This window comes from Microchirus variegatus (genome assembly GCF_963457635.1).
Source record: "Microchirus variegatus genome assembly, chromosome: 4".
NCBI lineage: Eukaryota > Metazoa > Chordata > Actinopteri > Pleuronectiformes > Soleidae > Microchirus > Microchirus variegatus.
The window spans coordinates 18,134,559-18,148,867 of NC_139805.1; the positions used below are offsets into that span (position 1 = coordinate 18,134,559).

Genomic DNA, 14,309 nt, shown 5'->3' on the forward strand with positions numbered 1-14,309 from the left:
AAATCACTCCATTTGTCGAAATCTGTAAAAATTAACGCAATTCCTTAATCAGAATGCATTAATTTACTGTTACATCACAATTTCACACTTTTAAAAGAGCAAACAAGCACACAGGGCTCTTGGAAAGTCTTTTTTTCCTGATTACAGTTACAATTAATGATTGTCTGGCTTCTAAAGAAATGATAATACATAAATAGAAGAGATAGCAATATACTTTTTAAGTAGTAAGGTGGGATATTTGTTAAAAAAAACAATGCAAGACTATGGTCCAAGCAAGGATACAGGGGCTGAGGCAGCACAACCCAGTAGAATCTCTAAATGAGCCAGAGAGCTGGATAACTGATGAGGCAAATATAGCCTTTACTCAGTCTGTGCACCACAATGGTCAGTGCAGACCTGCTGAGGCCAGGTCTGTGCTGCTGTTAAGTTAGAACAATACCCCTGCACAGGAGGCCCAGATCCCTATCAACCCAGGAATGTGGAAGAGGAAGCTCTGGGAACAATGTGCAGCGTTCCTATGCCATTCTGGGTCCCACCCGTTTTTCTGCCTTGTTCTGCTTTCAAGCAGGAGAAAACAGGAAAACTAGTGGGCTGGGGCCCAGAAGTCAGAGCCTGTTCTGCAATCAGCTGGGGGGCTGGAGAGTAAACGGTCACCACTTGCAGTCAGTTTCACAGCTTTGAGTTAGCATACATCAAGTGCTGCTCAACCACTGGATGTCAGCAAACATTCCCAGGTCCACAGTGACCAAAACAATGCTGCACTGCCCCCTAATGGTGTAACCAGCCAATAAAATATCAAGACTGCAACCCCTGTAAGCCAGTGAGACATGTAAGCTGAAATAATGTAACCATAAAGTTAGATTTTGCATACACCTTTGCGCCATTGCCTTCATGCAACCTGGGATGAATCATGTGTTATGAGGTCAGTTGGCCGTTCAGTTGACCCCAACTAGATATATACACTATTCTAATATTGAATTCTATAATACTGAGCAGCTTAACAAACACAGTGAACGAGAGACATGCATACATTAGTCCAGATCTTAACATGCAAACAAAACCACTTACTCTTTAGCAATGCAACATATCACAATTAATCGGAAGGTTTACATACTTCACTCAAAAGCAATGTGTAAGGGAAAAAAAAACACGGTCTGACAAATACAGTTAATGTTTAATTTCCCCACTGTGTGATCACACATTCTGCTTTCAGTTAGCACCCGTAATATATAGCATCTTCTTTTCGCAGGCCTAATGCTGCAATGTTCTACACACTAATTGCTTGTCTCACACCCGTTGCGACTGCATCTGTTTTCAGCCTGTTTTAACTGAACAGCTATCCCACCAATTGTGATTGGTCAACCACTTAGATTACACTGACACTGATGTTTTAATTTTAAAATATGTATCTTTTGCTATATTATATAGACACTGCAATGTTTGTCAGCCGTTTCAAAAGATACTGCAAACAGAAAACAGGGATCTCAGGTAGATCAGGGGCAAAAAATAACTCCTGCTGGTGCAGACCTCATCCTTTATAACAACACAATTAAAAACAATATACATAAGACTCCTAATAGGAAAACCTAAAAAGCATAACAAAGGACTGCTCACTCATCTACAAACAACAACATGACATGCTACCACAGATGTTGAGACACAAAAAGAGATCAAGCCAGTTCTGCCAAGTCCTGACAGACAGTTGTGAGGCAGCCGACAGAGAAGTTGGTTGTCACTGATGAAGAATGTGACCCAACCAGACCCTGCATCAATTACCATTCTGAGATCACACTCACCACCCAGAGGCAGAAATAATGTGCTCCGCAGCAATTGGTAAAAAAACCCAAAAAAAAACCTGTATATTACAGTTTCTCAACCTTTACAGAGACCTCGACGACAGTGTGTTAATTTAAAGGTTGCTTCTCCTTCACTGTGAATGATGTGAACAAAAAAATGTTTGTGCAACAGCTAGGTTCATGAGTTCATACTATTTTCATGTAACAAAGGGATTCTTTGTGCCTTTGTTTGCTTAAATAAAAAATGAAAGTAATGAATTACTATATTAACCCATTAATTGTTTTACTCTGCAAAGCCAGCTTTTGCCTCACAAAGATGAAAAACCTATACCAAATTTTGTCTGCCAAATATACAATTTAAGTGATCGCTAAAGGTTTTTAGAAAATTAGATAATGTTAAACATCAGAGTGCATAAGAGTGGGCATTCTATACCGTATAACTGCAGCATGAGCAGCAACTGAAAACTTAGCTTTTCTTCTCCCAGAGTGCAGCAAAACAAAGAGATTAATCCAACACCATGTTCATTCCCACACTACTTAGCTTGCAGTTTGTGTAAAACCTAAAACATTGGTGCACAGTGGAGCACAACACACTTAGCCCATGTGTGGCTTACCTTAAGGCCATAGAGCAGGGGTTGGAAATGTGCAGAGAAAGGAAGGTCCACAATTTCACTGAACAGGAATCTGAAACAGAACACAGATGTCAGGCCACAGCAACTGACAAGAAGACAAAGACACAAATAGGGTAGAAAAAAAAGTACTCTTTAGTAAGAACATCCTACTTTAACCAAACATAAATGGTAAAAAAAAAAAAAAAACAGTCCATGCATCTTATTTCAATCACTTAAACATTCCAAAGATTTGAATATTTTACTGATGAAACATGAAACAACAGCCACAGCTATACAGCCTAGTGCTATTTGATGGGTCAATCAACTGTTAGCTTTAGCCTGACTTGCTCTGTACTGGGACTGGATTAAAACCCTCCCTTGAGCCGAGTAATAATCTGAAGATTACCCACAACATCCGAGAGGTTGTTACATAAGCAACTAGAGCCTTCCAAAACTGTACTCTCCAACCAGTTTATTGTCATAGTGGCTTATAGAGACTCCTTTCACTATCCGGTAAACACGCGTTTGTGAGGAACATTTTATTGGACACCAACATTAGCTTGACATGAATGAGAAGAGTAAGTAGAGAAGACAAGAGGCTTTTTATCATCATCATCAAACTGAAGTAAGAAAGGAAGGAAGAAGAAGCCACTGAGTCATAGAGCAGCCAGACACAGAAGCTGAGGTGTGAAAATATCGACTCTAACATGGTGATGGTGAGAACAGGTCAGCAAACACATCAAGTCTAAACAAAAACTTGCCAACCAGCAAAAACCTTGACAGCCCGAAAGCCATGTCACACTTTCACACCTACCGTATCCCACCCACCAAAAACAGCAAAACAGAAGAAAATTCTCAGATGCAGTCACTAACTTGTCACACTGACAGTGACAGACCTCTGAATAAAATATCTGACTTCCTGCTCCAGCTCAGCGACTCCAAAAAACAAAAACTGTGACCACAGAAAAAAGGGTAAGCCAAGCCCTGTGCACATCCTGAAAGCTGTAGCAGACGCAACCACAGACAAAGCTCTATATTTAAACACATGCATTTCTGTGGTAGCACTAAAACACATATCTGAACATATTTACATTTTTTGTAAGCATAATAGGTCTAAATAGTGTACATTCTGGTTTGAGTGGAACATGTGAGAAGAGCTAAGGATCCATGAGGCTGACCTGATCAATGGTTAACTTTCCTAATCCCAATATCTTTATTATGTTACCCTACAGTCCAGCACAGGGCACGGACGCTGATAGGAGGAGGTTAATAGTCCATCCAGGTAATTAAAAATAAACCATACAAAGACAATATTTACCAGTCTCACTTTGCTGTCGTTTCCTCCACCTTTCTGTCACATATCAACTTCAAATAGACAAGTACATTTCTGTACAGCTGTCCTTCCAGCTCCTTTTAAAACTAAGTTTACAAAACAACTACACAACCATCATCAACATTTAGAAGACAAACTCAAGAATATCTGATGTATTTATTCACGGTACTTGTCTTGAAGAATTTGGGCTAGTTCATATTCAGAAATAGGAAGCACATAAATTGGACAAAGGGGGAGCATATATGTGGCTCGATCCAACACTAAATGACAGGCCTGGCCTGTTGTAATCACTACCTTTTGAGTGGAAACATTTAGTTGGCTTCTTCCAACTAAAAAAGGAAGTGGATTTAAACAAACACCTTCTTGCATGTTTCAACAGATATGCCTTTTATCCTTATCTTTCCCTGGATGACAGGCATAGGCAGAACATTTGAGGCTTTGATGCATCATCACTGGATCCAAATATGTCTGAAACACTTGCAACTCAGCCGAGGCCCTCGCGAGGGCAAAGGCAGGGTGGTTTCTTTGGCAAAGGCAGACCTAAACATCAATTATGCTCCAAACCCTGTCTCCCAAAGCCAAGGATAATCTTCCTCGGCAGGGCTCAATTATAGGTTATTTCTAGCTAGACTCTGTCCTTATTGTGTACTACATTACACCAAGTTTTTCAGTACAATCAATAAAATAGAACCCATGTATGTGAGGGTAAGTTATGTTGTGCTTTATGCTGTGCTGGAATGGAAAAGGGGGATACTTTTGAAGAAGATGGTGACAAACTACAATTTTCCAAAACAATATACAACCAACATTAGTAAAATTTGAACAGACAGACAGACACAAACAATCTTATAACAGTTTGATAACAATCAAACAAACTCATTATTATTTTTAACTGTACCGTTTGACTGGAAGCCTTTATTTTATTGGATGCATTTGACACCAAATAGAGCATCACAATGCCAACCAATCATAAGTGGTCTGCAGGTAAAATTTGGGTTGGGGACAATGCTCAGTGTACTACAAATATGGTTGCTAGCATTCACAGAAGCTCAAAGGACAATATTTAATTTGCACAGCAGGGTTTGGAGCCTAACTTGTGCCTGAGTGTCTTGTTTGTTTAAGTGTCCAGTTAATAATTTAGCTATGTGCAAATACACACTCACGCGCACTTCCACATTCAGCCAATCAGCCTAGGATTTTTAAAGGAAATATTCCTTAATCTTGCCAAATAAATGACATAGGTCACTATGTCATTAAGACATACTGCAAGTTGTGAAGAAGACTGTTAGTCTACAGTTTAAAAAGCCAAGGTATTTGAGTAGTCACAAATGTTCAACCACATTTAACGGAGGACACAATGTTTGCTTTTGCCAGATGACAACATGGCACGCATTAGAACCAAGGTATAGGCTAAGAATAGGAAAACAAGCTTTAAATATCAAAATAAGGTGATTTTGTTGAGAAAGCTGCTTCTATGCAAGCAGCCAAAAACCCAAAACTTTGTAGCTACTTAGCGACTGATCACTGCTGCAGCATCAAACACTACAAAACCCCCCAGAATATAATTTTTTGATTAATAGGATTATTATATGAATTAAAAATTGAGAAACTGATTTGTTATTTCTGCATTACATAATATTTTTAGAGTCATCACTGAAATGCTGAGTTGACGGTTAATCCTCGCAGGAGGGCAGCTTAGTGAGGGGCCGCTTAGGGGGCATTTTACAGAACTTGTTTTTTATCTCCATACCTTTCAGTGACATGCATGTCTTACTGGATTAAACCAAACACACTAATTCACTGGTATACTGCCCGAGATAATCACAGATAGATAGTTACATGCAATCTACGAGGATTCCTCTAACTTGAGTGTGTACGAGAGTACACATCTGTAACGCCATTTGAGGCTTATCCTAGCAGGGATGAGAGGAGATGAGTCAGTGGCAAAGACCTGTGGTCCAATATGCCGAACGTATTACAATAATGTAAAGTCTTGCTGATAAAATTGCCCCCATTCAGAATATAATTTTTGGTTGGAATGCCCATCCCTAATACACACAGGCATTGTGTTCTGTTCACAATACCAAAATATTTAAATACCAAAAGTCTGCACAGATGTGTCAACACGTTTGTTGGGATATGTGCGCCTGTTTCCCTGAAATGATGCGAGGAGTCAGTAAGAGCTGAGCTATTCAAAGCACTACTCACACATCTGTAACATGAAATTAGATTTCAACCATTAGAACCAGTGTTGATATTGTGATGGTGGATACAATTAAATCAGCACGTGAGCTGATGAGGCTGTCTCTACTGCAATAATCAGGGAGGCAGAGTCAAATAGCCTGATACCATCTACCATTTGGAGGCTTAGATAGGCTTAGATTCAACACAAAACCACTGTCAAGAATATTTTCATATCGATACAGCACTTAAACAATCAGTACGACATCAGGTGATTAAATAAAGTTTATTTTATCAATATTTCTGTGAACTCCAACAATTCACATGTAGTTACTGCAATAATCAGTTATTCATGAATATGTGCACATACAATAAGTTCTCATTAGCATAGTCCACCCATGAGGACCCCTGAGTGAACACAAACTGACTTTTCTTCTTACTGTGCTTTCCTCTACAGTTTGGCCATCTCCACCTCCAGCCTCACAGCAGACTGACCAGATTCCTCTGTCTGTATTCAAGTGCCTCTTTCTACCACAAATGAACAAACGCTTCCCTGTGTGTCTGTTGCACTGAGAATTGGGAGAATGAGATGCTTTTGAGGGGATGTTAGTAGCAAAATTGACAGTTCAATCACTGTCACACATATTTTTAACCTTTTAGACGTTTCACATCAATCTCCCAGACAAATCTAGTACATTAAATAAAGCCTGGGTTGAGTGGGTTAACACTGAGAGTGTGGTCATTCAAATGCTGCGGTTGACATTTCTAAATAATGTCGTTATTAGTTCATGTGTGACACGAGCTGTTTTTAACTACACACACACCACACACACACAGCTATTACCAAAAAGACACCTAACTAGGTTGAAAATGGCTAACACACATTGTAGCTTTTACTCAGAAAACTAACCTTGTGTTGATAGTGCACTGGGCAACCTGCTAATGCTAGCTAAGAGCAGCAGCAGCAACAACTTGGATGTAGTTTATCAGCCAATTGTCAACTATGAGCTCACATTAAACACGCTAGTGTGGTAGCAATGTTAACTGCCAAGCTAGCTACCTGACTGAGGTAAACACAACACAGGAAACAATGAACTGTTCTTCAGACTTAAGTTTAACAAGGCAGCTACAGTCGATGAACTCACAGCAGCCCAGGAGCCAAACTCCTCGTTTAGCATGCTACGGCAGCCAATTTTTGGGTACCACAGTTGGAAAGCTAACGTTAACCTCAGCGACAAAGTTAATCACGGAACTTGACGTAAGCCGCCGTTAATTACATTAGTTAGCGACCGCCGCGTACTCATTTACTTCATTACTCGTTAAGGCGATGTTACTCACAACTTTTGTTTCCTCTCCCTTTACTTGAGCAGGGTTGCTAGCTTGCAGAGGTTTTTTTCGTTGCCGAACAAGCTTCACCGTCCTGGCCCTCCTCCATTGGAAGGATTTACGTAGTGGTGTGATTTTTTTTTTTCTGTCTGTTTCAGCGTTGGAAGAGAGCTCCACTGTCAGAGCGGACGGCAGCCTGTTAGTCCCGCCTTCTTCTCTGTGATTGGCCTGTGTGCTGTAACGCCCACACAGAATACGGATTTCTGTTTCGCCAGATACGTGGCAATCCCGAGAAAACGACCTGTTGATTGGATGACGTCCGGGGTGACATTCACAAGGGTTCGCTTTTATAAGCGACGTCCGTATGGCACTGGCAAGTCGTTTTAACATTAATCTGTACACAGAATAGTCACTACCGTTACAACAGGGGTGTCAAACTCATTTTCACTAAGGGCCACATCAGCATAATGGTTACCCTCAAATGGCCAGATGTAACTGTTATACAGAATAAATGTAAAATAAAGGTAACTACTCTGTAACATATTGCGAAATAACTTTCTGTATTTATTACTTATTCAAGTTACAAATATTATGCATTATAGATGTAACCTGGTCAGAGATGGTGTTTCACCATGCATTGTGGGAAATGTAGTTTATGGTCAACGCATGCCTTAAAGGGGAAATAAGTAGTTTATAGTGCCATCTAGAGGAGAGGCTGAAATTTACAACAAAGACCTGCTGCTCTGCTCACCCCCTCCCTTCCCTGAGTGCTACGGTATCCGCAGCTGGTCAAATGTCGTCCTCGTCGTCTTTCTCCGTGTCAGCTGATGAGGTTCGTGAGGTGAGGGAGAGGGCGAGCTACCGCGGCCGTAGCAGACGAAGCGGAGAGAGAGGAGGCGGGACTTCCGCTACAAGTAAAGAGACGCTTGTTTTGTTCTCTCGCGTTTGTCCTTACAGGCTCCGGTAGAAACATGGCGTCTCGCTGCTAACAGTGGCTATGCAACCGCGGTCCGCGGTCATGTTATTTAACATGACTTTTTGAAACACTACGAAAATGAAACAAAAACTATTATACAGCGACTAGACAATGCAGGAGCACATAATATGTATAAAAAAGTGGATTTTGGGTTATATAAACCCATAAATACTACATATTGTACCTTTAAAGCAGCATAGACCTATTTTAACACAGATTTTTAAGACCATTAATTAATCACCGCGGGCCACACAAAATGACATGGCGGGCCATGCCCCCGGGCCTTGAGTTTGACACATGTGCGTTACAACGCCTGCCTTACTTCAGTTACATATATCTGTAATTCAGTTTTTACTAGTAAGATTCAAACTACTTTTGTCATTCATGTGTATAACATGTAATACACATATTAATTTGCAGATCTGTAACTGAATTTTAAATCAAGTTTCAGAGAGTCAGACAGAAGTTGCACATATGTCAAATTTGAATTGTGATTTTTTAATTGAATTGTGACTAGTCCCAATGACGATCCTGGCAAAAGTGACGTCATTCTGACCAGTAAAAAATTAATTACGGCTATTTGTGACGTCACTTTGACTAGTAAAAACCGATATTTGTGACCTAATTTAGACCAGTAAAAACTGAATTACGGTTATCTGTGACATTATTTGACTCGTTAAAACTGAATTACGGATTGCAATTCTTGCCACAATACACTGTTATCAGTGTAATGGTAATTCAAGATAGTCAAAATTAGTGATTAAATGTTTAAAAGTCCTGTATGAGCTTATTATTATTACAATCACAAGGTAAAAGCTGTAATCAAATTTTGGCCTATGTGAAAGAGTACAATACTATACTATGGGCTATAATAATATAATAGCTATTGTTAGGCAGGATCAACTGTTCAGTAGCAAGGTACAGTGAGAATATCTTAATCAGGGTTTTTTGTTTTTATTTTTGTTTTTATTTCAAACATCAATGGATAATAAAAGCTTTAGGCAGAATTGAAAAGGTTCACATCAACAGAATGTCCGAGCTGCACCAATTTAAACCATCAGATCCACATTGCTGTATTTGAGTCACTTTAAAAGTCTCAACTTAAGAACTTTAAAATAAAATTAAAATATTGAGGGAGTGTAGATTTTAAACAACCATATCAAGACATTGTAAAAATCCTCTACTGTGACATTAATTTTTTTATTATGACCCCCCTGAAAAACGTTTTCAACTCATTATAGAAGGCTGAGCTTCTGTGCTGTTTTCACAATACGGTTTAGAATGGAAAAAAAGTGGAAACAGAACAAAGTGAAGTAGCTTTTATTCTGAGTATGCATCACTGGAAGGAGCACAGCGTCCCCTAGTGGATGGTGGTGCATGGTTTGACATGAATATGAATGTCAGAGCATATGAGAACAGATTTATAACAAACTTGATGCAGTATTGGAAAACAGTGTGAAAAAGCTTACAATCAGTGACCAACGGTTCCCAAGAGTCTGAAAAAAATTTGAAAACATTAGCATTTGGTTAATTTCAGTGTTTCTGTGCACAAAACTAAACTGAATATTTACACAGCATTCTAGACTGTATACAAATGTGTGATGTGTTTCCACAACATCACGAGTCATTTACCTCTAGCTTTTGGTTTCCTCTGTAGGTGCAGCTGGGACTTCTTTCTTGCATTCTTCACACACATGGTGGCACTTTCTGTTGGAATAACATTCTGGTCAGTGACACACATAAGTAGTAAAAATATTTAGCACTCCTCTATATCTGAAGCAAACGCCAAGTAGAGCAGAAGTTATTGGACAGATTTTATTTTAAAAATGTGGGTAGAAAAATGTGTAGCTCTTATTCAATGTACCCAATGTATTATTAATTGTGATTACTCTGACACAGCATCACAAATGTCTGTCTTGACAATATGATATTAAAATCTATAAATTCAGTGTTTTTCCCACCTGTGTCCATGGCCAAATTTAGGACCTCCCTTCGCCCAAGGTCCAAATCCAGGTCCTTCAATCCCGAGCGTCTGAAACTTGCTACGACAAGTACTCATATAAGAGGCTTTACCCACTGCAAAACCAAGGATCCCAGCAACTGTAACAAATAGTTAATGATTGATAGTTAAAGACAAACCATTGTTAAAGGCCATGTTAAAAAACTGTTACTGAAACAGTGACGTTCGTTCAACTGTGTCATACTCACCTGCCAGTTTTGGAAAGGGACCAAGTCGCTTGGATTGCTGCCAAACACCTGCATGGCAAAAAAAAGAACAGAAACCAAAAGGGATCAAGTGTTGTCAACAAGTGTTGTTTCTGTAAGGTGTCATTAAATACTGAAGGTAAGGAGCATAAAACTGTGTGCTTTACCCTGGTAGATCAGACCGCCAGTGACAGCCATGCTGCCCAGGGAGAGTGGGAGAGCTAAATACAGAAATTAAACAAAGTTAAAAGTCAGCAGTCTGACACTGATTGGTGACTTGCAATGACAAAACATCTGGAGTTATACTGTACAGGATTCATATGTCATCCATAAAGGTTTAGACGTGATTAGACAAGGTTTATTTATTTATTTATTTTTTATTAAAATAGCGTAAAATCCCTAATGGTGAACTTATATGGTCTGGTTTTTTTCCGATTGCATTGCATTTTTGATTATAAAGACACACATTAACATGCATATACACACATGCCAGAGCATGTAAAACAAACACCCTCCCCTATTCTCTCCCCTTAAACCCTCCCATAGCGCTAAGAGTACAAAAGTTGCAATTTTGTCAAAATTTGACAAAAACATCATACTATGCTATGTCGTTCAAAATTTGACAAAAACGTCATACTATACAATGTCGTTCAAAATGTAACAACAAAAAAAAAATGTTTTGGTTCAAAATTTGACAAAAACGTCATACTATATAGTATGTCGTCCAAATTTTTACAAAAATGTCATACTATACTATATCGTCCAAAATGTAAAATGCAGCTTTGAGATTTAATTATAGCACCACCATCTGGTCAAATAGGGTTATATTTCCTGGGCAGGCCTTTCCAAAGATTAACCAAGTTTAATATTTCAAGCTCATTTATTGTCACAACCATATGAATCACTTTGGTTGAACTGTTATTCATTTATGGCCAATTAATTATTATATTATTCTTTAATATTTCAAGCTCATTTATTGTCACAACCATATGAATCACTTTGGTTGAACTGTTATTAATTTATGGCCGATTAATTATTATATTATTCCCTCTCATGTATTAGTTGAGTTTAATCTGACTGAACCGTGACCTTTTTTAATGGCGAAACTCAACAATTCATCATAGGTCAAGAGAACGAATGGGACTGATTTCTCAGCACTGACAGTTGCAGTGCGTGATGAAAGAATAGGAGGAGCAGCTGCATAGCTGACAGTGATTGAAAAGGACTGAGATCACCTTTTTCACTTTGTGGAATCTCCTTTTATATCTGAGTTCTCTCAGTTGAGCTAGCTCAAATAGCTTACACTTAACACATGGACACTTTCCATGTGACCACAGATGCAAATGAGCTATTTAGCTTACTCTAGACCGGGTTCTATACATGGTCCCTGTCAACTAAAAATGTGCTGTGTCCAGTATCCGGTCTGTCAGTGAGATCAGAGCTGTGTGGGTGTGCATGACAGGCTAATCCTCAAATCTCTTGTTTTATGTTGAAGCAGTCGTTCAGAAGGATATCTGGTTTTGGGGGACTTGAGGACACTCCCTCCGTCGCTCCACTCCCTCAAGATTCCACACCGATTCATTCAATACAAGGGATTAAGTGAAAATAAACATAGTATAGGTCTGAGTAGAGTAGTTTTGAGTGATATGCCATGGAGTGACGTCCCCATTGAAGAATGTAAACACAAGGTCACACAAGTGAATGGACTGTTTATAATGAGCCCTGCCCCCTCAATGCACTCCACACACATCTTGCAACATGCGGAAGAATATCCAGCCATGTTGCGTGGTCTCTCACCTTTGGTCATTTGACAGATTTGTGGGCTTTCCAAGTTGCTATTGAGTCAGATGTGGAGTATTAAAAAGGTACGTCTGTGTCTGAAGATGTCTGAAGTCAACATACCTCTGTACCAGAAGCTTTCCTCTTGACATTCTTTCCAGACCTTCCTCACATCTTCTCTGTGAACATGACCATCACTTGAAGGACACTGTAGGACAGACAGGGTGAGACGCGTGTTTCAGTATAACGTTACTCACATGGTTCAAACTGAGAGAAGACAACAAGGGTTTCATATCAGGCCTGCTTTGTTCAACTTCCTGTAGATTTGTTATCTCTTACCTTCCACTCCCCCCTCACTGCAGCGGCTTTAGCACCAACAGCTGCTGCTTCCCCTGTCTTCCCTTCTGTCGTCTGTCCACTTGCTTCAGAACTCATGGTGCAGAGGTTTAGAGGACTCACTTCTAAGTGCGATCAGTTCTACGACAATATGCTCAGCCAAGTACTTCCCTGCTTTGAGCCTGTCTAGCCATAATTACTCCTCCCCTGGCCTCTCGTAAACTCCACCCCTTTTAAAAAAAAACAAAAAAAACATTTGAAAAACATAGTGGAGGCTCTGTCCACAAAGGGCTGTTTCACCATCAAACAAATAAGTGGCATTGTGATGAGTGAGTTGCACTAACGAAAATAACATGTTTAGAAGAATAGTTTAAACTGTGGCATATAGAAAATGTTCCTCATGAAGCACAAACAGTTTTATCAACAAGTCCTCTAGTCCTCTTGTGTCCTCTAGTGTGGACTCACCTCTGTACACCTACAATATCTTATGACACACCTTTATTTGTTCTAACAATTGATTATTTAATGCTGGGTAAAGGTCATCTCTACCATCGGTTTCCCCCTCTGTATAAGCCTTTTGAGGACACAAAAACTATGGGAAACATTTTTATACGTAAACTGAGTTAGTGTGATCAATGAACATGTATGGTTGAAAGTTTATACTTTAGTTTATAGTTGAATATTTTTTAAAGCCCCCACAGTAAATCTTAACTTTACTGCCACTGTGTATTACAGAGGAAATTATGATAAGAAGGAGACATTTAGGACCATTCAGCGGACAGTTTATCCAGCTCTACACTAAAGACAATGTCACATTGTCATTGCTGAATGAGTTAGCATTTCTCTATTAGTATTATTATTGTTGTTATTAATATTCTTGTTATGATTAATCGATTGTATTTGTTTTGTATAAATCTAACAATGATGCCAGAGAAGAGTAAATAGAAAAAAAGAAGAAAACTCAGTCGCAGCAATGACACAACTGACCTTTTCTTTCTTTTTACTGGTATTTATTTATTGATGTAAACGTCTCATGTATAACACTGTAAGGATTTTCAATACATTTTTTTTACTTGTATAAAATAATTAAAGGAAAAAAAAGACTTTTGTGAAGTCATTCTACTATGCCAATCCCAGCTGACATAGGGTGAAAGGCGCGGTACACCCTGGACAGGTCATGTTGGCTGTGTGGCTTTATTCTTAATCTTTAAGCACTTAGTTCATTTCAGTTCAATTTCATTTGTATAGGGCTGGTTTCTAACAAGACTTTTCAATTATTATAGAGAAAATCAACAGAAATGACAAAGCAACCAAGTGCTTTGTCATTGTGTTCATAAGAGTCACTCTTATGAGTAATGACCATGACCTGAATACATTGGATATCAGGAAAAAGCAACTGAAGATACTTTTTTAATGGTCAAAGGAATTTGATTAATAGGTTTACTAATAATTACTGAGTCATATTTAAAAAATTTTTTTGCTGCAAGATAAAAATCTCAAAGGGTGGGGGAAGCCTCTCACAGTGTGATTATTCACTTCCCAGAGTCAAAACTAAAATAGAAATTTTCCACATAATTGGCAGTTCTTTAAAAATTCTTTAAAATTCCTATACAAGTATAATCACAGCAATGACAACTGACCTTTTCTTTCTTTTTACTGGTATTTGTTTATTGATGTAAACGTCTCATGTACAACACTGTAAGTAAAATAATGCACATAAAATAATGTAAATACAGCAGATCTCACTTAAACAAAATATATGACAG

General features: G+C 38.8%; 1 protein-coding gene across 1 annotated transcript; it reads right to left on the reverse strand.

Annotated features, from left to right (window-relative positions):
• Positions 1 to 9,530: 9,530 nt before the first annotated feature.
• Positions 9,531 to 12,642, reverse strand: ociad2 (OCIA domain containing 2; the record flags this gene model as incomplete). The annotated part of the gene is made up of 7 exons (XM_083888688.1): positions 9,531 to 9,719; positions 9,856 to 9,930; positions 10,185 to 10,323; positions 10,432 to 10,479; positions 10,596 to 10,649; positions 12,331 to 12,415; positions 12,547 to 12,642. The coding sequence occupies 6 exons, from the start codon at positions 12,640 to 12,642 to the stop codon at positions 9,858 to 9,860; spliced, it is 495 nt and encodes a 164-aa protein (XP_083744814.1). The 3' UTR covers positions 9,531 to 9,719; positions 9,856 to 9,857.
• Positions 12,643 to 14,309: the final 1,667 nt, after the last annotated feature.